Source organism: Neomonachus schauinslandi, chromosome 11 (genome assembly GCF_002201575.2).
Source record: "Neomonachus schauinslandi chromosome 11, ASM220157v2, whole genome shotgun sequence".
Taxonomy (NCBI): domain Eukaryota; kingdom Metazoa; phylum Chordata; class Mammalia; order Carnivora; family Phocidae; genus Neomonachus; species Neomonachus schauinslandi.
In genome coordinates this window covers 55,640,434-55,667,619 of record NC_058413.1, presented here as the reverse complement: position 1 = coordinate 55,667,619, position 27,186 = coordinate 55,640,434, and the positions used below count along the sequence as shown (strand labels likewise).

Sequence of the window (27,186 nt, the reverse complement as noted above, 5' to 3'; positions counted from 1 at the left end):
AGGAAGCCAAGAGAGGAGATGCTTCAAGGAAGGCCAAACACCAGCTGTGGAACAGGATAGGATAAGGACAGAAAAGTGACCTTTAGGTTTTGTAACACAGAGTTCCATAGGCATCTGCTTAGATAAAAGGAATTTCAGTCTACTGACAGAACTGAAAATCATGCTGAAGTGGGTTAATGAGGAACTGGAAAAATAGAACATAAACAGACCTATAATAATTAAATCAGAAGTTAAAAATCTGCACTTCTTCCCTCAACAAATAAAAAATACTAGGTTTTTGCTAAGTTTTTTTTTGGTTTTTGCTAAGTTCTAGCAGACCTTCACTATATAGTAATTTTTACCTTCCACAAACTATAAACTGTTCCAGAGAATACAAAAGAAGGGAAAGATCTCCATTTATCTTATAAGGCTATTAAAACCTTGTTACCAAAATCAGACAAGGATTATTATATGAGAAAGAAAAATACAAAGCTAGCCTCATCTCAGTTCAGAGGTAGATAATCTACAAATTAGCAAATTGAATCTAATAATATAAGAAAAAATAATTACACATCATGACCAAGTAGAGCACATGCCAGGAGGCAAAGATGATTTAACATCCGAAAATGTATTAATACTTATTAACATATTAATATAGTAAGGGAGAACAAATATAGTGTTATCTCAATAGATTCAGAATAAGCATCTGATAAAATTCAAAATATACACTCAGTGTATGTGTGTACACATACATACACACATGCACACATGAAGGAATATTATTCAGTCATAAAAAAGAATGAAAGCTTGCCATTTGCAATGATGTGGATAGAGCTAGAGAGTATAATGGTAAGTGAAATAAGTCAGAGAAAGGTAAATATCATATGATCTCACTCATATGTGGAATTAAAGAAACAAAACAAATGAACAAAGGAAAAAAGAGAGAGAGAGAGAGAAACCAAGAAACAAACTCTTAACTATAGAGTACAAACAGATGGTTACCAGAGGGGAGGTGGGTCGGGGGATGGGTGAAACAGATGATTGGTATTAAGAGTACACTTACCCTTAAAAAAAAAAAAGAGTACACTTATCCTGATGAGCACTGAGTAATGTACAGAATTGTTGAGTCACTATATTATACACCTGAAACTAATATAACACTATATATTAACTATACTGGAATTAAAATTAAAAACTTAATTTAAAAAATGGAAAAAAGGGGCGCCTGGGTGGCTCAGTTGTTGAGCGTCTGTCTTTGGCTCGGGTCATGATCCTAGGATCCTGGGATCGGGCCCCGCATCGGGCTCCCTGCTCTGCGGGGGGGCCTGCTTCTCCCTCTCCCACTCTCCCTGCTTGTGTTCCCTCTCTCACTGTGTCTCTGTCAAAAAAAAAAAAAAAAAAGGAAAAAACCCCCAAATACACACATTCATGATTAAAAAACAGTGAGCTGGGAATAGAGAGAAATTTCCTTTTGCTAATAAAGGATATCTATCCAAACCTGCAATAAATATAATATTTAATGGTGAAAAGTTAGAAGCATTCTTTTTTTTTTTTTTTAAGATTTTATTTATTTATTTGAGATAGCAAGAGAGAGCATGGGCAGGGTGGAGATGGAGAAGCAGGCTGAGCAGTGGCAGGGAGCGTGACACGGGACTCGATCCCAGGACCCTGGGATCATACCCGAGCTGAAGGCAGACGCTTAACCAACTGAGCCACTCTAGTGTCCCTAGAAGCATTCTCTTTAAAGTCAGGAATAAGACAAAGCTATTCACTACTGCTGCTCCTCTTCCATAATAAAATATGAGAAGAAAAAGTAATAAAAGTAAAAATAGAAAGGAAGAAAAAATGCCATCATTCACTAAAATAGTATGATTGTATACACAGAAAATTTAAGAGACTCTAAGACAAACTACTGTAATTAATGTTAGCAAGGTTGCTATATATACTCTCAAAATACAAAAATCAGTGGTACTCCTGTATACTAGCCACAAAAAAGTTGGATGCTATAATAAAAAATTTGTAACAGCCACCAAAATGGCAAGCTACCTGGGACTAACTAATAAAAGATGTGTTAAGACCCTTTATGAAGAAAATCTTAAAACTTCATTGAGATATGTTTAAAAAACAGAAAGAAAACATATAAAGAGATACCAAGGGGGTGCCTGGGTGGCTCAGTCAGTTAAGTGCCTGCCTTCATCTCATCATAATCCCAGGGTCCTGGAATCAAGCTCCACATCGGGCTCCTTGCTCAGCAGGGAGTCTACTTCTCCCTCTTCCTCTGCCCCTCCCCTGGCTCATTCTTTCTCTCTCTCCCTCTTTCCTCTCTCAAATACATACATACATACATACATAAATAAAATCTTAAAAAAAAGATACCAAGTTCATAGTAAGGAAGACTTGATATTATAAAACTGTCAAATCATACAAATACAATTCGTAAGTCAAGGAAAGCTAAAAGAGTTTCAAAGAACTGTAAGTAGGAGCCTCACCCTATCAGATACCAAGAAAATTGGGGGTATCTTCCTTTTTCCCTGCTATGAAGGAACAGGATTTAGGAGTAGCACTCCTGGCTTCTCTCCATCCTCTCCCTCTCTTTGTGAGGAGGGACTTTTCTGATGGGTGAATTTAGGGGGAAAAATAAAACCTGGGTATTCCTGGCTTAGCCCCATCTGGTTTCCTGCAGGAGTCTCTGACTGCTCTCCACAGTGTAGTCAAGGGCCTGCCTCTGTGGGAAAAGCCTGGGATTCTCTAGTTCACAATGCAACCATGAAGGGACGTTTTATTTTGAGTGACATCTTTGCAAGCCCTTTTTATTACAGACCTTAAGCCACATTTTCCAAGAGGCTTTATCAGTAATGAAACTGACATTTTGACTTCTATTAGTCTGTCTCTCGTATCTCCTCTCTCCAATGGTTCCAAATTTAGGGGGAGAAGGGATGCTATTTATTGGGCATCCTCAAACCTCAACATGACTTACAGAAATTACATCTTATAATAGTTTAAAAATGTGGTATTAGCCCATAGATAGACAAATCAAACAAACGAGCAGAATTGGGAGCCTGGAAACAGATTCATGTATATAAGTAAACTTGGTACGTGAAAGAGATGGCATTACCAAATACTGGACAAAAGACAGACTCTTCAATAAATAATACTGGGACCATTTGCTGTCTGTACTGAGCAAGATTCGTTTAGTGATTCATCAAGTGGTATTATGGGTTGCCTCTTTAAAAAAAAAATATTTTAGGTTATATATCATTTGCATTATAAAGCCTTTCATGAATTATATGTCTTATTTCCAACTAGATCACAATCCTTTGAGGCTAGGGCTGGAAACTTATACTTCTTGTTAACCCTCCAGAGTGCCTATCACAGTACTTTACACAGAGACAACACTAAGTAAATGTCTGCTAGCTCATTATTATTTTACATTAAAACTCAATTCCTATCCCTCATGCCTCAAGGCATACAGGTCCATATCAGTAATAAGCTTTTGTAGTTATTTTGATATTCTGAGTAAAATTCTTTAAACAATTGTGCATTCACTTAACAGGAGTCCTATCTAAAATCAGACAACCAGAACTTGCATTTTGAGGATCACATAGGACAAAAATAAAGGTCAAAGATGTCACTTTCTCAATATTCTCAAGGCCTATCCTTATGGCACAGAAAAAAATGAAACCAATCTTGTACCTTCCTCCCCACAAATAGTTTTTCTGTCTAACCTCTTATTTCATCCTCACCACAAACTGGTGAGATGAGCAGGGCAGGGATTATAGATGAGGAAATTCAGTTTCTGAGAGGTTACACTTTAGGTTCACCAAGTGGCTTAGAGAAAGATGTGGGACAAGGAGCCAGTGGTCTTTAGAAGAAAATATGCTGCTCCCAGCTGTCTAGCTCATAAGGCCCGATTTCCATTTACATGATTTTGTAAGTTACTGCCCATCACCCAAGAATTCAAACTTCAAGAATTCCTAAATGGCTAGAGCCAACAGCTTTCTACTTATTTGAGTCAGGTGAACCAATCGAATGTCTTTGCAACAGACCTTCCCTTGCTCTTTCTCTTTTTCAAAGAGTCAGTCTATCCTGACAAAGCATTTTATTTATTTATTTATTTATTTTTAAAAACTTCTTTTTTTTTTTTTAAGATTTTATTTATTTATTTGAGAGAGAGGATGAGAGGAGAGAGAGAGCACATGAGAGGGGGGAGGGTCAGAGGGAGAAGCAGGCTCCCTGCTGAGCAGGGAGCCCGATGCGGGACTCGATCCCGGGACTCCAGGATCATGACCTGAGCCGAAGGCAGTCGCTTAACCAACTGAGCCACCCAGGTGCCCCCTGACAAAGCATTTTAAAGCAGCAATTTGCCCTCATGGTGCAACAGGCACTGACATCAAACATAAGAAACATTCTAGCAGGTGTCTCCTGGTCTCAGACGAGGTCCTGCCAAGCTGACCTACTCGTTGTCTGCTTTCTTCCCTTAACTCTCATGGCCACTGATCCTGATGTTATTTCTGTAGTTATGTCCTTCACTTGTTCTTGAAGAAGTCCTAGTGGCTCCATGTCTCCCTTTTATGAATCCCACTGGCTGTCCCCCAGTCTCTGCCTCAGCAATGAACTCAAGGATTCCTCGCCCAGCCAACCTCCCGGTGTTCAAACAATACCCCCTCAAACCCACTCTCCTCCTGACAGTGCTTCACCTTGCTCAGCAGGACTGGGGCTTAGACCCACACATGTACAATGGCTGCCCTTCCCTTTCTTCAAGTATCTTAATAAAGAAGGAAACATAGAAAGCAGGTGAGGAGCAACATGGAAACCAGGAAAGTTTCCCAGGATTATTATCCACATCCTAGTTTCTGGGTGTCAGAGATAAAGGTACTCACCACCTGACCATTAGTCCATGTTCCATGAAGTTTTTCAGGTTAGGGAGGGTTTGCCTCAAGTCTGGAGTCCCTAGTCCATGTTGATATCTTAGCTGCAAAGGTAGAAAAATAGAATTAAAAGAAATTCTGGCAGATACTAGGCAATGTTTCCCAAACATGGTCCATTCACTAAATTTTTCTTTCTTCTTTTGAACTCTAAAAGAGGAAATGTAAATATATGATTCCAATATCACTGACCACACTTTTGGGACAGTATTTAAAGGTAGCCTCTTGGGGTGCTTGGGTGGCTCAGTCGGTTAAGTATCTGCCTTTGGCTCAGGTCATGATCTCAGGGTCCTGGGATTGAGCCCAGAGTCAGGCTCCCTGCTCAGCGGGGAGTCTACTTCTCCTCTCCAACCTCTCCCCGCCTCGCCCCGCCGGCTCTTGTGTGTGCTCCCTCTCAAATAAATAAAATGTTAAAAAAAAATAAAGGTAGTCTCTTTGTCTCCTGCTCCCCTGTCTCCTAAAGCTGGAGAAGACAATGAATGACCAACTATAGAATCAGCATATTTCAAAGAGCCCCGTAGGGTTTGCTAACGTCAACTCCAGGGACATATACAGTAAAACCAATATTTTGTTTTATTTTATTTATTTTTTAAAAAAGATTTTGTTTATTTATTTGAGCGAGAGAGAGAGATAGTGAGAGAGCATGAACAGGGAGGAGAGGGAGAAGCAGGCTCCCCACGAAGCAGGTAGCCTGACGCAGGGCTCAATCCCAGGACCCTGGGATCATAACCTGAGCCAAAGGCAGATGCTTAACTGACTGAGCCACCCAGGCGCCCCTCAGTATTTTGTTTTAGATACCGAATGGCTGGCATTACACACTCTGGGCACATTCAGCCCATCTTTCACTGACCCCTTCCCTTTGTATAACAACCAAGGTTAAGGGTCATGTTGTGTTCATCTCTAATCCCCAACAGTGTCTGACAGTGCTAGCACTCAGTTAATGCTTATTAAACAAACAAACAGCAAGCCACTTTTGAGGACGCTGTGCTCTGTTTTTTTCTTGGATTCCTAACTTTCCCTTTTGTCCAGAACCAGTACATAAAGTTGTAGAGCTGGTATGAGAACACTATGACCTGTGGATGGATCTGGTCTTAGTTCTACTTATTTCTGCTAGAGCTGATTTTCTAACCCTAGGTCCTTCTATGGACCTTGAGTAATGCACTAAATGGTTTTCATCCATCTGTTTCTTGCCTTCTCTCACTCTGTCTCTGAATACCATTTGCTTCCTTAACTGGTCATGACAGAGATCCGAGGTAAATATATGTGCATATTCATACACATGCTCTCTCTCTTACACACAGAACATCAAATACACAGTAAAGGTACAGCAGAAATGTATTTTTCAAATGACATATATGAAAAAAGTACTCTGTAAACTGTACTGGTGTACAAACATGAAGGATAATCACTCGTGAAGTTTTACTTTTCCAGCACCTAAATTTAAAAGTGACAAAGTCAAACTTCTAAATATTTTCCTCTCTTAAAAAATAAAACCACTGTGAACAAAAAATATCAAAGTTTTCTTTTGTTTGTATCTAGTACTCAACTGATTTTTTTTTTTTTTACTTAAGTGTGAGTGACAACAGAGAAAGAGTTTACTCTTTTTTTTTTTAATTAACATATAATGTATTATTTGTTTCAGGGGTACAGGTCTGTGATTCATCAGTCTTACACAATTCACAGCACTCACCATAGTACATACCCTCCCCAATGTCCATCACCCAGCCACCCCATCCCTCCCACCTCCCTCTACTCCAGGAACCCTCAGTTTGTTTCCTGAGATTAAGAGTCGAAAGAGTTTACTCTTACTACCCTGAACTTTTAAAGGAAAACCCCCAAACCTAATCAGATCTCTTCAATGGTCTGAATACACACATAAAGTAAGAAGTAGGAAACACAGAATGTTAAAGCTAAAATGTATTTTGAATATTATTTAAGCTAATTCTTTCCTTTTGCAGGTGGGGAAACTGAAGCCCAGAAAGGGGAAATAAATTCTCCAGGGCCGCATGTTTCAATAACAAAGATATTATGAGCTAGAGCCTCATTCTCACAACCATGCTATTCCACCATCTACCCCAAAGTCTGAGAGGAAAATTGGTTGAAATACTTGAGAAGACAAAGGGAAAATATTCTTTTCCCTTTCCAAAGCTAGCTTGGTGACCTAAATCACCTCCTGAGATTTGCTGACCTTGAATTATAAGATCTACTCCATACTAAATGACATCATTTCTTATATTAATATAAAAGCATTTTTCCCATACATTGATAAAAGTAAAATGGCTGATATCCCAATGTGACATTCCTGAATTCATTGTTTCAATAAAAAAGTGAAATTGTTTACACATGGCATGGACATTTCACCTGTGATTCATACCGAAAAATATTAAATATATATAAAAAAAACCCCTAACCCATACTGAAATAACACTAAGCTATGTGTCCCTGAGCCAGTACATAGTCAATTGCCTGCCCCAGGCTCCACAATGGAAGGTAGGTGTTGAATTCTTTTCAGAGACCACAATGAAAAATTTTCTTCAAGTCTGATTTCAACCAAAAAAGGAAAATATGGGAATTTCAAGCCTTTACCCAGATCTTAACTCTTCATTTGCTATATAGCGTTATCATTTTTATCATAGAATCATAGGATATTATAGCTTAAAGAGATCCTAGAGATCATTTTTCCAACCTCCTTCCTTTCATAAATGAAGAAACAAAGGCTCAGTAAGGCAAGTGTCCTGTCCAACGTCACAGAGCTGACAAGGGACAAAGCCAAGGCTGGAATATTTTTTAATTTTTATTTATTTTTTAAATACAAGTATAATTAACATAGATTCAACATTCATCATGTATAATGATTCAACAATTCTGCACATTACTCAGTGTTCATCACAATAAGTGTAGTCTTAGTCCCCGTCGCCTGTTTTACCCATTTTCCCTCCCACCTCCCCTCTGGGAACCATCGGTTTGTTCTCTGTATCTCGGAATCTGTTTTTGGTCTCTTTTTCTTTATTTGTTTTGCTTCTTAAATTCCACATATGAGTGAAGTCATATGGTATCTGTCTTTCTCTTACTGACTTATTTCACTTAGCATTATATCCTCTAGGTCTATGCATGTTGTTGCAAATGACAAGATTTCATTCCTTTTTATGGCTGGGTAATATCCCATTGTGTGTGTGTGTGTGTGTGTGTGTGTGTGTATCACACCTTCTTATATTCCACTGCATGTATATATACATGCAATATTTATATATATCACATCTTCTTTATCCATTCGTCTATGGATGGACACTTGAGCTGCTTTCATATCTTGGCTATTGTAAATAATGCTTCAATAAACAAATAAACATGGGGTGCATATATCCTTTCAAGTTACTATTTTTGTTTTCTTTGGAATAAATACCCAGGAGTGGAATTACTGGATAATATGGTATTTCTATTTTTAATTTTTTGAGGAACCTCCATACTGTTTTCCATAGTGGTTGCACCAGTTTACATTCTCACCAACAGTGCATAAGGGTCCTTTTTCTCCACATCCTCACCAACACCGGTTGTTTCTAGTGTTTTTGATTTTATAAGGCTAGAATTTCTTTTCTTTCTTTTTTTTGAATTTTTGAATTTTGAATTTTTGAAATTTTTTGAATTTTTTAGAATTTCTTTTTTTTCTTTTTTTAAGATTTTATTTATTTATTTGACACAGAGAGAGATAGTGAGAGAGGGAACACAAGCAGGGGGAGGGGCAGAGGGAGAAGCAGGCTTCCAGCTGAGCAGGAGACCGATGCTGGGCTTGATCTCAGAATTTTTTAGAATTTCTTAAAAACAACTCCAAATTCTTTCTACCATGTCACCCTTTTGATTTTTAACATATAAAACCAAAAAAAAAATCACACATAATACATATATATTACATTTTAAAAATAAAGTACACGTACTATTTAATAAGCCTAAATTGCTATAGGCTTATAATGAAAAAGCAAATTCTTTGCTCTTCAGTAGCAACTACTTTTAGCTGTTTCTTCTTTACCTTCATATTTCTAAGTAATATGATTGTATTAATTTTCCCCTATTCTTTCATATGCTTCCCAGTTTTAGATATCTATTGTGTTCCTATTACAAAAAAATGAAAATTCAGCTTTTATATTACTCTTCTCTTACACATTTTATCCCCTCACTCATATATCGTCTACTGACTTTTTGTTAAAGAATATGAGGATTTAACTACCCTCCCAGATAAACTTCTCTTTATCCTCAAGATATTCAATATCACATTTTTGCTAGATCAGTATTTAGCGCTTACCTTATTATACCTGCAGAAATACTGTGCACTGCCAAGCCATGTAATATACTATTCCTTTTTTGAACTTTTTTTTTTAGGTTTATTTATTTGAGAGAGAGACAGCGGGGGCGGGGAGGAAGGGCAGAGGGAGAGACAGAATCTTAAGCAGGCTCCATGCTCAGTGCACAGCCCAACTTGGGGCTCAATCTCACCACCCTGAGATCACCAAATGAGTTGAAACCAAGAGTTGGAGGCTCAACTGACTGTGCCACCCAGCCACCCCTGTACTTTTTTGTTTGTTTTTCCTGAAGTGATAATTGTCATTTTTTCTACTCGTTAAGTACCTATCTTGATGATAATATTACTTGTGTACTTACGTACTTATCACTAGATCCTTCCCAAACTAGGACAAAACCTTAAAATCCTTCTCATTCTGATTAAATACACCATATAACCTACCACGTCCACTTCCCCCTTGGAAGCAACCCTCTCTGCTCCATCCCAGAACTTTCCTTCTCCGTCACCCTGGAAATCACTTACTTCTCTTCTGTATCAAAGCTGTTGTTTCTTAGATCTCATGACTTTCTGGATTTACTGCCTCACCTTGGTGGCACATATCCTATAACAGCTTTCTGGGAAAGGAGAGCATGGGAGGTATCTTTTTTGGGACCTTGAATTATTTAAATATAGCTTTATTCTGTTCTCAGACTTGAATGATAGTTTGCCTGGGTAAAGAATTCAAGGCTAAAATAATTCCCTTTTGGAATTTCTAAAATATTGTTTCACTGTCATTTAACTTTGTACATGGCAACTGAGAAACCTGATAACATTCTAATTCCTGATCTTTTGTATGTGAGCTGATTCTTTCTGGAAGCTTGTAGGATTTTATTCTTTAAAACCCCAGTGTTCTAAAATTTCACAGTGCTAAGCCTCTGTTTGGGTCTTTTTTCATTCATTGTGCTGGGCACTTTGTGAGTCCTTTCAATATGAAAATGCTTATCCCTGAATTCTGATCATTTATTATTATTGTTGTTGTTGTTGTTGTTGTTAGCAAAAGCAGCCTTGTTTTGTCATCTCTTCCTTCTCCCTTTCCTGTTACCTCTGGGTTTCTTTTTCTCTTCTTTTCCCTCCTCTTCTAGACTTAAAGAAACATTAGAGGTATTACAAATGAGACTTTAAAAAGCTGAAGGGAGAGTCTATGCACTGGCAGTTGCTTGCCCACTAGGGGGTTTCACTGTAGACTGAGTGGATGGAAACCTAGCTCTTTCTGTGGGGCACACCGAGATCCCAGCAGTTTTCATCGCAGGGACTGTATTTCTCCAGAGGGATTCCCCCAACCTTCTGTCTAGGAGTATAATCTGGATACCATTCTGAGAGTTAAAGTAGGAAAAAGTAGTTGGGGGAATTCAATGTTCGTATGTTGGACTTCACTGACTCCCCTTGTTTTCAGTAAGGTATCTTACTTCTTACCCCAATATACCAGGCAGTTCAGAGTTCAGAGCTTCAATTTTTTCAGAAAGTAAACCTCCATTCCCCCAGTAGGGTGTGTGCAGGGTTAGTTGCTTGGCTATATGCAGGGTGGGTGAAGTGAACTGAGAATCTTCTCTTTCTATAGACTTTCAACCAATCCTTCTGGTTTTTTTGACCGCTTCCTTACCCTACACTCTATGAGGTACTTGGTACCTCCAAATCCTAAATCCTTCTGGAGTCATATGGCTTGAATTGCATTGCTGCTTGAAGGCTTTAGGTTTTGTTTTTCTCCATTCTGTCAACTCAGTTTATCACTCATTTATTTGTTTGCATTCTTCTAAAATTTTGTTGACTATCACTCTTGTCTCTTCTGTTCTTTTCATTCTCATGAGTTTGCAAGTTTAAATTGTTTTATCTTTATTAGTATCATTTCATTAGGGAGCTGACATAAAGGAGTATATTTGTTTATCATGCAGTCCCCTATATACATTACAGCGTTTCAATACTGGCTAACAACCTTCCTTATACCTTTTACAGAGTACTCAGTAGAGCTCTATTTTCTGTCTATAAGTCTCTCTCTAGGCATTGTCCATCTGGTCATATTCTATCCATTCTCAAAGAGCCATTACAAGTTCCATTTCCTGTAGGTAGCTCTCTCTCTGACTACTCCAAGATAAGGGAGTATTTTACCTCTCTCCCCAAATCCCTTCCTATACCATGTTTGTATGTACTGTCTTTGGAAAGCCTTAACTAATTCAGTAGGTACTTGATAAATATTTGTTAATTAATAAGTTAAATCAATGCTGTATGGGAGAGAATAAGAAGCGTCATGACACACTGCTATGAGCTTTGATGGAGAAGATCTGGATGTGAATAACAGTGCTGTCACTTACTAGTTGTTTGACTTTGGATAAGTCCTTTTGTTTCTCTGAAGAGTTTGTTTCTTTACTTGTAAAATGGGGAATGTTGTCTGTCTTGCAGAGCTGTTGTTGTAAAGTTTAAATATGATAAAGTGTATAGAGTACCCCAAACAATATCTGGTACATAGTAAGTGCTCAATAAACTATACTTATTACCATTATAATACATATATACTCTATACATTATCATTATCATAGCATCTACCACTGGACTGGGCATAAATCTGGCGCTCAATGATGGCTTATCACTTAACTAATTAGAATGAGAATCAGAAAAGCTAAAAAAAGGAGTTCAACTCAAAGGGAACAAATCTTAAGTATACTGTTCACTTTTTTAAGTGCTAATTCTTACTAATTTATTAGGCTTCTGACTGCAAGCACTCCAAAGGTGCAGCAATGAACATAATACATGTCAATATCTTTAAAACAATTGCACAGGGAAATGGAAAGGCTGATATGTGACATGGACAGTCAGAAGATCTAGGGGACAGAGCTCTGCTGGATGATCAGGAGCGAGGGCTGGCCAAAGAATTTTCAAACTTCTTTTTGTAGCCCTGGAATCCTTTGTTCAAATGAAATATTATTTATAGCCCCAAGTGTAAAACAAATAGGGAACCGCTCTAACTGTAGGAAGTGGTGGAGTAGAATCAGAGCCCAGGCAGGCATCCCATCTTACAGGTTAAACGCTCCTGAACTACAACATCTCTAGGAGCCTTTCAAAGTTCTGGGAGTCCATTTTATTTTTATTTATTTATTTTAAAGATTTTTATTTATTTATTTGACAGAGAGAGAGAGAGTGAGAGCAGGAACACAAGCAGGGGGAGTGGGAGAGGGAGAAGCAGGCTTCCTGCCGAGCAGGGAGCCCGATGCGGGAATCGATCCCAGGACTCTGGGATCATGACCTGAGCCGAAGGCAGACGCCCAACGACTGAGCCACCCAGGCGCCCTGGGAGTCCATTTTAAATGCTCTAAAATTACAGGTTTGCACCATGCATCTAAGGATTTTAATATAAAAATATGGTTTGCATAGTGCATGTTCACAATGTGAGCAAGGAAAGAACATCAGCCCAGTCAGTCCCATTTCTGATGGTGTCAGAAGTCAAACTTGGCTAAGAGGGTGTCTAATATTTATGTATTCACTTGAGGGGTAGGTTTGATGGAAGAGTCTACAGAAGGTACCTTTCTGGACACCTGAGGGGAAATGCATAAAATGGAAGGGAAAGGACAGGCTTCAATCTTTTCTTATTTTAAAGTTTTTATTTATTTATTTATTTGAGAGAGAGAGAGAGCGAGAGAAAGAGGAGAGGGAGAGGGACAAGCAGACTCTGCTGAGCACGGAGCCCAACACGGGGCTTGATTCCACGTCCCTGAGATCATGACCTGAGCTGAAATCAAGAGTCGGGTGCTTAACCCACTGAGCCACCCAGGCACCCTGGGGTTCAGTCTTATATGCTATACTATGTCAGGTAGAGCTGAGCCACTATTAAAATATAAATACTTCAGGAAAGAAACAAATCTAGATTTTTATTAAGTAATTCTTGAACAAGTTAACTCTGGTGATGTATTAGTAGAAACAGGAAGAAACAGAAGTTAGGCTGAGGAGGAAAAGACAAGGACAGGGCAAAGGGAGAAAGAAGTCTGTTTACTAAGTTCCTACACATTCTGTTCTTTTATCCAACAAGTATTTATTTAGTGTCCACTAGGGTAGGCACTGTAAATCTGTCTCTGGAATGACAGGTCTGGACTCACAGTCTGTTCTCACCACGTAATGTATGTTAATCTTGAACAAGTCACATAACCGATCTGTGCCTTGTCTATAGAACATGACCAGCACTATTTGTCTCATAAGATTGTTGTATCGCTTCTCGGCCTTTTGGCTAAGATCAAGTGTCATAAGATTGTTGTAAGAGTTCGGTTAGGATATTTATAGAGAATGGAAACTCCTGAGGCCTGATGTTTAGAGCGCGGTCATTAAAACTGTTGAAGGCCTAGAGTGCTAAGCTCAGGAGTTCAGACTTTATCTTCCTTGTCAGCAGTGAGAATCTACTACAGGGTTTTAAGCAGGAGACTGAACGAGGAAAACAACTCCAGAAACAGCTCTGAAGTGCAGGTTAAAAGACTGAAGTACTCTTTCCTCTAAAAAATCTTATTTCACATTCCATCCAAACCTGCCCTCACCAACTACTATCCATACCACACTTCCCTAAAGAGCTCCTTCTGCTCTCACTTCTGATTAGAGAAGGCAGATGCCAAGAAACCCAGGCAAATAATATATTGCTTTGGGTCTGTCTAACTGCCTCAAATTAGTCTCTGAAATAAACACCTTTTGTAACAACTTCCTACTGCACCACCACCCAAAGAGTCTAAGCAGTTTTTAAGTGGAATTTTGGTTTCAATTAGCTTGAATTTCAGCTTTACTTTGATTGGTTTAGAACTCCATGGGAGCAATTAAGCTTTTGTGCAACTCTAGAGTAGGCTAGTAGGTGAAAACTACACATACATGATAAATTAGATGGGAGAGTGGGAAGAAGCAATGTTCAGTGGTTTCCCTGGAAAAATGAACAAATGCTATTATCTATTAGCAAAAGAAAATCCCTATACTAAAATAACCAGGAAGACCTGGCTTTATAGTCACTGGAACAAGTATAAGGAAATAAAACTAGGGCAAAGAATACATTTAGACCTCAACAGACGATTATAACCATGTCAATTCCATTAAGTATCTTTCTCTATTTTCCTCTCCCACACCATCTTCTTGTATAAAAATACACTATTTTTCTGAAGCCACATGCTGGTTTCATCCCAAATCACTACACATTCACTGTGTGTTTCACCAAATTAGACTGATCATCTATGACTTTAGAGCCTTTGTAGTTTAAATTAACTAGTTCCTACAACTTGATAAATGGTGCTCCACTGACTAGGTAAGAACATTTGCAGCTCTGTAGATCATATTTTAAAATAAAGTGTGATTGTACCTCTAAGAAACAAATGCTGAGTTCTTGTACTCAGTGAGCATCTGCTTATTGAGCTAAGAGACCTAATTTAATATCAAAGTACTCAATTTTATTTTTATTTTTTAAACACACAATTTTTCCAGACCGGAAAGGCTCTAGGGGTTCAGGAATCATTTTGTCATTTAGGTTTTGGCAGGAGAAATTCAGTTTAGACAACAGGCGCGCGCACACACATGCACTCACACACACACCCTTCCAAACTATATTCATCTACACAAGGCCACTTACTGCGTGGCTTATTAGTTCCATATGGGACTTGAGCTAAGCTGCATGATATGTTTGATACAAACCGTCTGTTACCGTGAGGGAATGTGGATTAATACAATGCTTCAATAAAGGTTACTAAAAGATCAACACTTTCGTGATGGGATTACAATGATTTGACTACAAAGAGAACTGGTCTATAGGAACTGAAAAAATAAGAAATTAAAAATGTACATATGAGTCAAAGACTTAACTCTGGAGTTCTGGCTTATGTAGTCAAAAATCTCTATTGGACTAGTTACCAATATTTCAATTCATTTTTAAATGCTAAGGTTTCACTGACATGAAAAAAAACTACATTAAGAGCTTAAAAAAAAGGGTACCACCATGTCAAAAATAAAACCTGTTTATTCTTAGAAGGAACTACAACTCTTTCAGAGATAATGGAAAAGCTACTTAAAGAATATTTAATATGAGTAATAATATCATTTCTTACAGTGAGTCATTGCAATATATACCTCTAAGGAAAAGTATAAAAACCTGATTATGGGCCTCTGGTTGCAAGCACAACCTAAGTAGTTTTCCATCCCCGTCTACAAACCATGCCAGTTCTTTTTCAAAATAGGTATGTTTTAATGTAAACACTGGACACAGCTGACCTCAGACCTCAGAAAAGCCTTTCAAAAGTCAAGTCTAAGAAATGGAAACGTTTCTTCTATTCCTCCTCCCAATTATACTATCAACTACTCTTAGAGTCATGGGATTCATATTAGAGCTGAATGGCACCTTTGAGAGCATCGGCCCACCTGCTTCAGTGACCCTGTATGGTAAGTGCAAGGCTATGCAACCTAGGTTGAAGGAGTTGAGTCTAGGGAGCAGAATCTAAGTTTGCTGAGTTCTAACCACAGGCTCTTTTCTTTATATTAACATGTTGTATTTATGAAGCACAGGTTATATTTGAGCCAAACTTATCATTATAAAATCTGTCACATTAAAAATACTTCAATTAAGATAGTCCTTTGCTTCAGAAAGTTATGTTTGCCAGAAAATAGCTAGAAGCACTTTTACACATTGACGTAACTCCAGGGTCAACCTGATCTGTAAGTGTGGTCTCTGTCGCTGCCAATTCTTAGGAGTTGCTAAAGAGGGTCAGTAAAGCACACTGCAAATGGACAAGCTAGGCAGAACTGGACATCTTTCAAGGCAGGCAGATCATACCCTTGAGAGCAACTGCAATCAGGTTTAATTAATGATCATCAAAGAAAGGTTATGTTCTCTGAAAGCTAAAGGCTATGTGAGTAGACAAACTTGTAGAGGATCCACTGAAGCAGACATTCATGCTGTTGGATCCAGCTTCCTGCCCCCATGTTAATAGTCCTGTGCATCCTGATTTACCCCAAACTACCTTGTATTGACCTTTGACCCAATCTAGACTCCTGATTCCCTTAGCAGCTATACCTTGTTCCCTAAACAGTTCAAACTCAGCATTTCTGCTTCCAGTTCATTGACTTTGATGCAATCTTGGTGCAAAGAGCTGTATCAGACCAAGAAGATCACAGTCTAATAAGGCAGAAACTGTTTTCTAGAATGTCTTATAAAGGAATCTCTTATAAAAGGAATATGTAGCCTCTTGTGCTTGTCTTCCTTCATTTATGTTTTTGAGATTTATCCATGTTGTATGTGGATCCTTTTTATTGCTGGTGGTATTCCACTGTATGGCTATACCACCAATTGTTTATCTGTATGCCAGTCGATGAACATTTGGATTGTTTCATGTTTAGGCTATTATGAATTAAGGTGCAATAAAGATGTGGGCACAGGTTTTTATTTGGACTTGTATTTTTATTCCTCTTGGACCAATACTCAGGAGTGGAATTTCTGGATTGAATGGTAGATATATGCTTAACTGTATTTTTAAAATACCAGACGGTTATCCAAAGTAGCTATACAATTTTGCATTCCCACCAGCCACATATGAATGTTTCAGTTGCTCTACATCATCATCATCAGGACTTGATACTGCCAGTTTTAAAAATTTTAGCCATTCTAATAAGTGTGTAGTAGTATATCACTATACGTTTAATTTGCATTTCCCAAATCCTACTAATACTATTGAGCATTTTTTCATATGCTTTTCTTGCCATCTGTGTCTCTTCTTCTGGCCCCCTTGTAGTTTCTGTAAGCTACTTCTGATGAATACCTGATATATCTGATTAATACCCTCTGATTAATCTTAATACCTTCTAACCGATAACTTCTAGTTATCCAGAGAAACACATTCCTTCTCTTGATATCAGACATTTGACAATAGCTACATCTCTACTCAGCTGTCATTCAGCTAAGTTATACGTATTTAGTCTTTCAAAATCTTTGCTTGTAAATTAATCCCTACAGCCTAGTTAATACTATTTCTACTTAATCTAGCTAGAGTAGATTCTGTTTACAACAGCACCACAATCCTATTTGTAATAAGGTTAGTCACAGGGAGTTCTTATGTGTGTAAAAGTCAAAATTGAAAATGCTCTTATGAATGCAGGAATTCGCTCATAGAAATTTAGGTAAATCCAAGTTATCAGTTTTACTGGAACGAAAAATGCCCTTAAATCAGCTGTCATGAATTTGATTACATAAGGAATAGAAAAGCCCATTCTGACATCTCCCCAGCAATGTACAGTGACCACATATACCTGACAGGATCACTAGTAGAAGTTACTTAATTCAATTCAACAAATAATTACTGAACAGTGTGTGTGTATGAGGGGGGTGTGATAATGATAGAAATGGAGATATGTTATGGCATTGTTTGTAAATGGGGGGAAATTTGGAAACTGAATATATGCTAAGCCTTTGGCCAGGTTACATGGTGGAATAATGACCGTGTTACTGATAATGAAAATAATGCTAGAGCTGCTAATATATTTACTGAGTGATTAGTTACATGCTAGGCATTGTGCTAAGCATTTCACATTACATTATTTCATTCAGTCCTCACTATTACTCTCTTACAATTGAATATACTAAGTCTTAGGGTTCATAAGTGGTAGAGCTTGAGCTGGTACCCCAGATTTGTCTGACCCTAGCACTTTGAACTCTTTAACCACTCAACCGTGATGACAATAATGGCAATCTCAATAGCATCTACTGTTCTTCTCCACCTGCAATCTGTGCCAGACATGGAACTTGACTGTTTACTTACGTCATTTCATTTAATCTTCATAATAACCCCATGACAGCAGTGCTATAATTCTCACTCTACACATGACAAAGTTTAAAAGGGTAAAGGAGTTACCCGAAATTTCATAGGTAAGCAAGCTGAGGAGCTGGGATTTGAACTCAATGGATACTTTACATCCCAACACAGAGTCTAAATACTGCTTACAAGTTGGTTAGAAAAGATTGTTTTCTCATTCCCCATTTAATTCCAATACTTGGAAAGAGACTCTCAACTCTTCAGAGAAACACATTCCTTCTCTTGATACCAGACATTTGACAACTGCTACATCTCTACTCAGCTGTCATTCAGCTAAGTTATTTAGTCTTTCAAAATCTTTGCTTGTAAATTAATCCCTACAGCCTCTTCATCATTCTTGAAGCCTCTGAACTCCCTCCAGTTTCCCTTAAAGAATCTGGTAACAAGGTGCCCTAAATGGAACAGTTTTCCACAATGCTCCTTTCTCTCATTAATGATTTTTTCCTTTAAAATATTAATTTTGCTATATTATCTACTTCATGCCTTTCAAGTTTTGTTGTGGAATTCTTCTGACCTCAGAAGTCTGCACTGGAGTCTAAAGCCCATGTGTCCACTATTTTAGTCTCCCTGGTTGATCATAAATAAATGTAGTTTCAAAAAAAGAAAAAGGAAAACAAGACAAAAATGGCAATGAACTGTCAAGTGTACAATGCTCCTCCAACTGGACAGATACTCTTACAGTTTGATCTGGAATAATATTATTCATCTTTTTGATCTCACAATTCATTTAATGAAAAACAATTCGTTAGGTATGTACTGAATGTCTACTACAGGCAAGGTATGCAAAGTATGATGGGGTACCACAGAACGACTCAGCCGGGAATGCTACCCTGAAGGAGGTTACCTTTTAAAATGAACCCAGAAGGAAAATATAACCTTCTATGAGAGTTTGAAGGGTAGGATAGTGGTCAGAATTTTAAGATGGCCCCCCTGACCTTTATGCCCTGGTGTTACTCCCCTGATTATTTGATGTTTATGGCAAAGGGAGATTATCTGGATGGGCATAATCTAATCACATGAGCCCTTTAAAAGCAGAGAGTTTTCACCGGCTGGCAACGGAAGAGAAAGTTCTGAAGGATCTGAACTGTGAGAAGGGCTTGATGGGACATTACTGGTCTGACGACAGAGGGGTCATGTGAGAAGGGGTGCAGGAGGCCTCCAGGACCAAAGGCTGGCCCCTGGCTGAAATCCAGCAAGTAAACGTACACTTCAGACCCATAGCTGCAAGGAACTGCATTCTGCCAACAATTTAAATGAGCTTGGAAGCGGATTATTCCTAAGAGCCTTCAGATAAGAGCCCAGCCTGACCAACACCTTGATTTGTATACAACAATCTTTTTCAAGTATAATAGTCACAAATCAAGAGTCACAATATGAATAAGACAAGCATGTTCACTACCATCATAGTTAGCACAAATTAGGTAAGAGAAAGAGTTAAGAGATATAAAAATTGGGGGGGGAAAAGGCAAAATGATCATTTTTTAGTGATGATATGATTATATATCAAGAAAATCCAAGCAAACCAAATGAAAACTCATCACAAACTATAAGATAATTCAGTAGAAAATTTAAAAACAAAAATCAGTAGTCTTCTTTCATATAAATAACAATGAATTAAAAAATTACATGGTGCCATTTTAAATAGCAACAAACAAAATATCTAGAAATAAACATAACCAAATGGCAAGATCTTTATGAGGAAAACTATTATATTCTATTAAGAGATGCAAAAGAAGATTTTAATAAATGTAAACTCACCCTGTTCTCGGATAGGAAGATGTTAGTATAAAGATGACTTTTTTTAAAATTAAGATTTTATTTATTTATTTGACAGAGAGAGACACAGTAAGAGAGGGAACACAAGCAGGGAGATGGGAGAGGGAGAAGCAGGCTTCCTGCCGAGCAGGGAGCCCGATGCGGGGCTCGATGCCAGGACCCCGGGATCATGACCTGAGCCTAAGGCAGACTCTTAACGACTGAGCCACCCAGGGGCCCCAAGATGACATTTCACTATAAACTAATCTGTAAGTTTATTATGCTACCAGTAAAAATACCAAAAGGATTTTTTAGAACTAGATAAAGTGACTGCAATGTTCAGTATTGTTTTGGTAAATAAAAACACTTCTACAGCATTTTCTATTTACTAGGCCCTACCTTAAGAACTTTATAAATATTAACTCATTCAATCCTAAGAACCCTACCAAAGCAACTACTATCATCATCTTCATACTATAGATGAAGAAACTGAGGTACACAGAGATTAAATCATTTACTCCCACAGATCCTACATAATATCTACAAGTCCATAAACTCTTTAATAGTGGAGATCTATTTTATTTATCGTTAAATGCCCAGCACCTAACATTATGCCAGGTGCATGGTTAACTAACAATTTTTTTTTTTTTTGAGGACTGAGTTACAAATTGCAGGGGTGAAATTCATATTTGCTCATTTGATTTATAAAGAAATCTCTGTGGGAAAAGGTTTCTTGAAGTGTTGGGACCTAAGCCATAATCTGACAGAAAGTGGGCTGAGCCGAGCTGGAGAGTAAATAGTAGGAAGGATGAAAGCCAGTGGAATGGGAAGAAAGAACCTAAGCAAAGCTCAGAAGCAGGGAAGTGCGCTAGATGAATGTACATGGTTGCAAGGGTTGGGGGTAGGTGGGGTGGGGGTGGTGGCTGAGGAACAGACTCGCCAAGGAACTATTTTATTTAATTTCTCATAATAGAGCAGGAATGCTAATTTTTTCTTTGACAAGTGCACTGAAAATAAAGTTTCTATACTGTGTTAACCATCAAAACAGGTATGAACAATTTTGGACTTTATCGGGGGTACAAAAAAAATCAGCACAAATTTTAGATTGTGTTAAAATTTCCATCAAGAGATTTGCTAAATGAGAGCTCCATTTGCTATTTAAATATTAGTCTCTGGCACTACTAATCTTTGAACAAGTTATGACACAAAACCACTCCATCAAATCAATTAGCTGTTCCAAGGACTATGCCAAGGTTCTTAACATGATCTTCTATCTTCAAACTGCTACTTTCATGTTAACTTCCTAGCTAACTTCCAAAATTCTTACATCAAAAATAATCAAATAAAAGGCCAATTTAAAATATAAGGACTGGCATAGGAGAAGGAATTAAAAAGTGAGAGTCACGGGTTGGAGTACCTGTGTGAACTCGAGCAAGTCACTCAAACCCTCTGAGCCTCTGGTTCCTCATCTACATGATGCCCATCACAACATCTGCTTCATGGGGTTATTGTATGGATTAAATAAAACAATGTATGTAAAACTCTCAACACCCTCTGTGAGCCACAAGTACCTTACAATTATTAGTTCTTGTCCCTTTTTCCTCAACAGCTATTCTTAAGAACATTACTATTTTTACACTAAACCATTAATGCTGTACCTCATTTTTCTACTTCATTCATTACTAGTTTTTCTTTCTAACTTCCTTTAGTTAAGGCTATATGCTATTTTTGGTCTCAACTGAATCAGACACATTTTAAATGTGACATGTTAAAGCCTCAAAAAACAAGACTCAATCAGAAAGAAAACATCCAAAGTAAAAAATATATCCATAGCATTTTAAAGATAAGAAATGGCAAAATTCTGTGGATGAGAGTAGATTGAAGTAAGGGGATTGGAAAATTGACAGAAAAACAAAAGTGGAATGATAGTGCTAGGGTTATCAGGTAGAAGGCATAAAACTGTAAGAGGTAAAGGGCAGGCTTACATTCTGAACCTAAGTTCATCTGTGTGTGTGTGTGTGTGTGTGTGTATGTGTGTATGTATGTATATATATGTTTCAAACAGAATTTGAGCTAGAAATAAACTAGCTATAGTAACAATACCAAGTCTGTTCCTTTCTGTTCTACCTTTGGTCTTATACAGGTACAAAGAAGACAAGCAGCTGAAATCATGTATTCATTCAGTCAATAGATACTGAACGTTTTCTATGTGCTAGGGCTATGGGCTGAAGTCACAAAATAAAGAAAAGGCAGTTTCTCCTTTTAAAGTAATCTCAATAAGAGGTGCCTGGGTGGCTCAGTTAAACATCTGACTCTTCATTCAGGCTCAGTCATGATCTTGGGATACTAGGATCAAGCCCTGCATCAGGCTCCATGCTCAGCAAGGAGTCTGCTTGAGGATTCTCTCTCTCCCTTTCCCTCTGCCCCTCCCCCTGGCTCATGCTCTCTCTCTCTCTCTCACATAAATAAATCTTTTAAAAAATAGTCATAATATAATGGAAAAGACATTTTAAAAATCAGAAACATAATTAAAGAATAATAAGCATCACATCAGAGAAAATTATAGGAACACAGAGGAGGGAGACCTAACTAAGTTCAGGGGAGACAGGGACATTTGGAAAGGAAGTGGTAACCTATCTGGTTACACAGTACAAGCTGGGTTTTACCAGGTGAAAGGGCAGGGAAACAATATTCCAAACAGAGGAAACTGCATGTGGAAAAGCCCAGAAGCAAAAGTGAACATGGAGACTAGCAAGCAGTTTGGCATGGGAAGGACAGGGATGAGACTACAGCAATGCAGGGTTACTACAGGAATGGCAGCCTAGAAAGGAAGGCCTTTAGCAAGGTTCTAAATTCTGAACGTACTTCTTACTTCCAAAGAAGTAACTAGCATGGCAGATGACCGTGACCTGGTGTGACAGAAAGTTGAACATGTGTAAGACTTCAAAGGATAATGGTTTCACACAAGGAGAGGAAAGTCATGGTCTGGAGAAATGGACAAACTACCCATCCCTCCCCTCGACCTTCACCAACTCGCTGTTGCTGAGTCTCAAAAAACAAGGCTCCAATAAAAGGGGCTTTAGGTTTCGGTTAAGATAAAGAGAAGGAAAGAGATCTATGGCTGCTAGGGGCTTGCAAGGGGCTGGCAAGCCCTGTCCTGAGGTGACTGGAGGCTCCTGTTCAGTGAGGATGCCCTTCAGATCCATGGAGCGGCATCACCTGGATGATTGTGTTCAACAGCCTTTGTGGAGAAGTTCCTGGGTTAAGGCACCAGGAGGAGCCTGTTCTAGTGAAAGCTGCTGGAGGTCTGTGAAGCAGCTGAAACTGTTGTTGACGCAAGGAAGGGACTGCCTCAGGGTATTTGTAACAATCCTCAATGTCCTTGTTTGTGGAACAGGCTGTTGTTCTGGGCAAAGCCTGAAGCAAGGTGTACATCTGGATGACAGCAAGAGCCCTGGTTAGGCAGAGAATCATAAGTAGTTAGACTGTAACCTTAGAAGGCACTTGGTTTCACCTTTTCCCAAAACAGATCTGTGTTCTGTAGCATCCTTGACAATCATTTAGCCTCTCATATCATTTAGATGCTTAATTCCTCCCCAAGTTTTTCATTCCAATGTTGGACAGTTCTATCTGTTACAAATCATGATTTTTTTCACATGAACTAGAAACGTACCCTTTCTGACTTCTATCTTTTTGTATTAATTTACTCCATCAGCAAAGTTTAATTTTATTCCTTCCCCTTGACAGCCTTTCAGATACAAAGATAGGTATCTTCTTCACTTGGACATAATCTTTACTTATGTTTTGACTTGTCTAGAATAACTATATATATAACAAACACGTTTCAGGTTTACCAATAACTTTCATTATAATTTTGACTCTATCAGATCAAGTTGTTAAAGAGTCATATTAAGTAAGCTTTAACAGAGAAGGGATCCTGGTCTCCCCAGCAGTTTTTTGTTTTGTCTGTATCTACTAAACAATGCAGTATATGAGAACACCAACTTTTGTTCTGCTAAGGTGCCCTACCTATGTCAAAACCTTTCAGCCCCAGTCACATTATGCCTTATCATTTCATATGTTCCATAATCCAAACACCTAGAATTCTGTGCCTGTCCTTAAATAAGCCTCAGACTTTGGTTCTTTACATAGCTATGCTTTTGTAATGCTATTCCTTCAGTCTGGAAGGTCTAACCTAGTCCTTTCCATCTCTCTGGCTTTTCTATTAAAACCTTACCCTCTCTTCAGGTCTACCACCGAAAAGCTTTCCCTGGTTGAATTAGTAAGAAGGATAATGGGTATCATTTAATGATCAGCCTCCCTGTGCTAAGCTCTTTGCCAGGTTCTTCAATACTTTATGGTGTTTAAAGTTTATTAACCCTCAAAGTATTATTATCTTTGTTTCACAGATGAAAATACAGGTTCAGAGAATAAGTAATTCCTAAAGGTTATACAACTATTAAAACCAAAAAAACTCTGATCTACCTAACTTAAAGCCCATGAATATCAAATAATGCTGCTCCCAAGATACTGTTTATCTTCTTTATAGCATGTATGTTATGGATAAACATTACAGAGTCAGAACTAACCTTCCATTTCCCTTGCTTCCTTCACAAACGATCTAAATGTATGAAGTGTCTCAGAAGGTAATTACACTCCTTGTCAATTAGTTTTAAGAATATCTAAAAAGATATTCCTATCTCTTGGGAATACTATGGAAAAATGTTGGAAATTAGAGGAGGTGTCTCTGATCTCTAAATACTGTGACTCTGTGGACTTCAATTCTTGACCAGGAAAAGACAAATATTCGGCAAAGCCTGCTTGTGGCTTTGGGACATTCATTGGTTGTACTCAGATCTCATTCTTTTACTGTTGGAAATGCAATAAAATCAGATTGAATTTGGTTAAAATAAAGAGAATATTTTAACATTCACTGTTTTTCTCATACCTTTAAAAAACCTAATTTCTTCATTTAAAAACTTATTTTGGGGGACTTGTGGGTTAAATTGGCAAACTGAACAGGTATATTTACTCCTGAAACTCCAATAACATGCCAGGAATGAGATTTTCTATCTTTATGCTTCCATTGTTTCTAATGAGAAGACTGTGTTCCCTGTATGTATTGTACTTACGTATAAATACAAGAAAGGCAATAAGGGAGGATATAATAACAACAAAATTTTGGAAACTGGAAAGAGGATAAACAAGTGGTAAATAACTGAGCAGACTTAAAAAAGCTGAGTTGTAAGCCAGCAGAAGGAAAATGAGAAGGGATTACTATACTTCAGTAACCCCCATAAGGCTCAGAAACTGGCGACCCCATGTATTTCTTGAAGAGGCAGCAAAATTGGGGTTAAGAACAGAAGACTGGGTGATCATCTTGCAGTGTATAGAAATACTGGATCACTATGCTGTACACCTGAAATTAATATACTGTTGTATGCCAATTATATCTCAATTAAAAAAAAAAAAAGAAAATGAAGACTGGTTGAAAATCTATAGGACAATTATCTCCAGATCCTCTCCCAACTCCACAGAGCCGGGCGATAGCCACTCTTACACACTAGCAAATAAACTCGAATTTTATTCTTTGGAAAGGGAAACATTAGCACAATTAAAGACCAAGGCACTGTGTTGAAAGCAAGGTGATTAAGTGAACATATGCATATTAAAAGCTGAGACCGCCAGTCATCTTCCTCCAACTCAGCTTCCAGAATACAGGCCAACACTTGACAGGCTTGTAGTTTACAGCTGGATAACTGCAAGACTCTCGGCAAGCCCACGAGGGAAGACTTAGGTAGAATGACATTACGTATTCTCCAGTGAAAAAAGCACAGATTACCCTACAGTGAACTCCAAAGTTAACAACCTCTATCCACGCACTAAAAGCTTCCTATGTTTTCCAGTCTTCTCTTCTTAAAAATCAATATGCAATCAAGTATTACCAGACTTCCAAGAAAAGCCTCTCATGCAAATAATATATCAAAATCAAACCAAAACCAAAAATAAGAATAAAAAAAATTTTAAATCATTACTACGCTCTGGTAAGAGAAGACACCACACACATAAAATAACAGGATGCTACTCAGAGAAAAAGAGCTCTTAGAAATTTAAAAATAGGGGCGCCTGGGTGGCTTAGTGGTTAAGCGTCTGCTTTCGGCTCAGGTCATGATCCCAGGGTCCTGGGATCAAGCCCCGCATCGGGCTCCCTGCTCAGCAGCAAGTCTGATTCTCCCTCTCCCACTACCCCCTGCTTGTGTTCCCTCTCTCACTGTCTCTCTCTCTGTCAAGTAAATAAATAAAATCTTAAAAAAAAAAAAAAAGAAAGAAATTTAAAAATAGGGGCGCCTGAGTGGCTCAGTCGGTTAAGCATCTGCCTTCAGCTCAGATCATGATCCCGGGGTCCTGGGATCAAGCCCTGTACTGGGATCCTTGTTCAGCGGGGAGCCTGCTTCTCCCTCTCCCTCTGCTGCTCCCTCTGCTTGTGCTCTCTCACTCTCTCTGTTAAATAAATACATAAAATCTTAAAAAAAAAAAAGCAGAATATGAAAAATGAAAAACACAAGGGCAAGATGCAGAGTTAAAGGAATCTCTCTGGAGGTAGAACAAAAAGACAGAGATGGAAAACATGAGAAGAGGTAAGAACATGAGAAGGTAAGTATGGGAAATCTAATACTAAATAAAAGTAGTCCCAAAAGAGAGATAAGAGAAAAAAAAGAAGAAATCATCAATAAAATAATTCAAGAAAATTTTCCAGCACTTCATGACTTGAATTTTGAGACTGGAAGGATCCACTGAGTACATAGCACAAAGAATAAAAATAAACTTTTGTATGGTTTTGACTAGAAGAAAAGAAAATGGCACCCAATAACTTATTAACAACTTACTACCAAAGGCATATGTTTTGGGGAAAATGCTCACTGACTGCATAATTTTTCCTTACCCTCCCTCCACTTCTCAAAGCCCTGCATTATCTTTCTGGACACATAACAAAGCCAAACACATATAAGCGAAGACAGTAATTTCATCTGATACAACTGTGTGTTGCCCCTTCTCTTTTCAAATGGCAGGCTATTCCTTTCAGTGTTGAATTCTCAGTCCTTAGTCCAAGTAGGAAAGCCACTGATTCATTCTATCTTCCATGCACAAACCCTTCCTTGGCCCATTTGATGTGCTAGGCACTGTGGTAGGATAAGGGGGTGAGAAGGCTTCAGCCCCTGGCCCTTAAAGAGTTTATTCACCTGACACACACATACTAAATAATAATGGAAATGTAAGAATACTGGTATGCTCGATTGACTTTTTAAAGAAAATTTCAGCAGGGAGATCAGAAGATGGAGGATAACTTTGTTCAGGAGGGTAAAGAAAGGCTTCATGGAAGAGAACGGTCCCG

At 38.2% G+C, this 27,186-nt stretch overlaps 1 protein-coding gene across 1 annotated transcript in view; it reads right to left on the bottom strand.

Annotated features, from left to right (window-relative positions):
* The window catches only part of UVRAG (UV radiation resistance associated), a 313,381-nt gene that overhangs the window by 20,663 nt on the left and 265,532 nt on the right, over positions 1 to 27,186 (bottom strand). Inside the window, exon 14 of the mRNA XM_021704700.2 lies at positions 4,860 to 4,951. Within this exon, the coding sequence (XP_021560375.1) occupies positions 4,860 to 4,951 (92 nt within the window). The remainder of the gene's footprint in view (positions 1 to 4,859; positions 4,952 to 27,186) is intronic.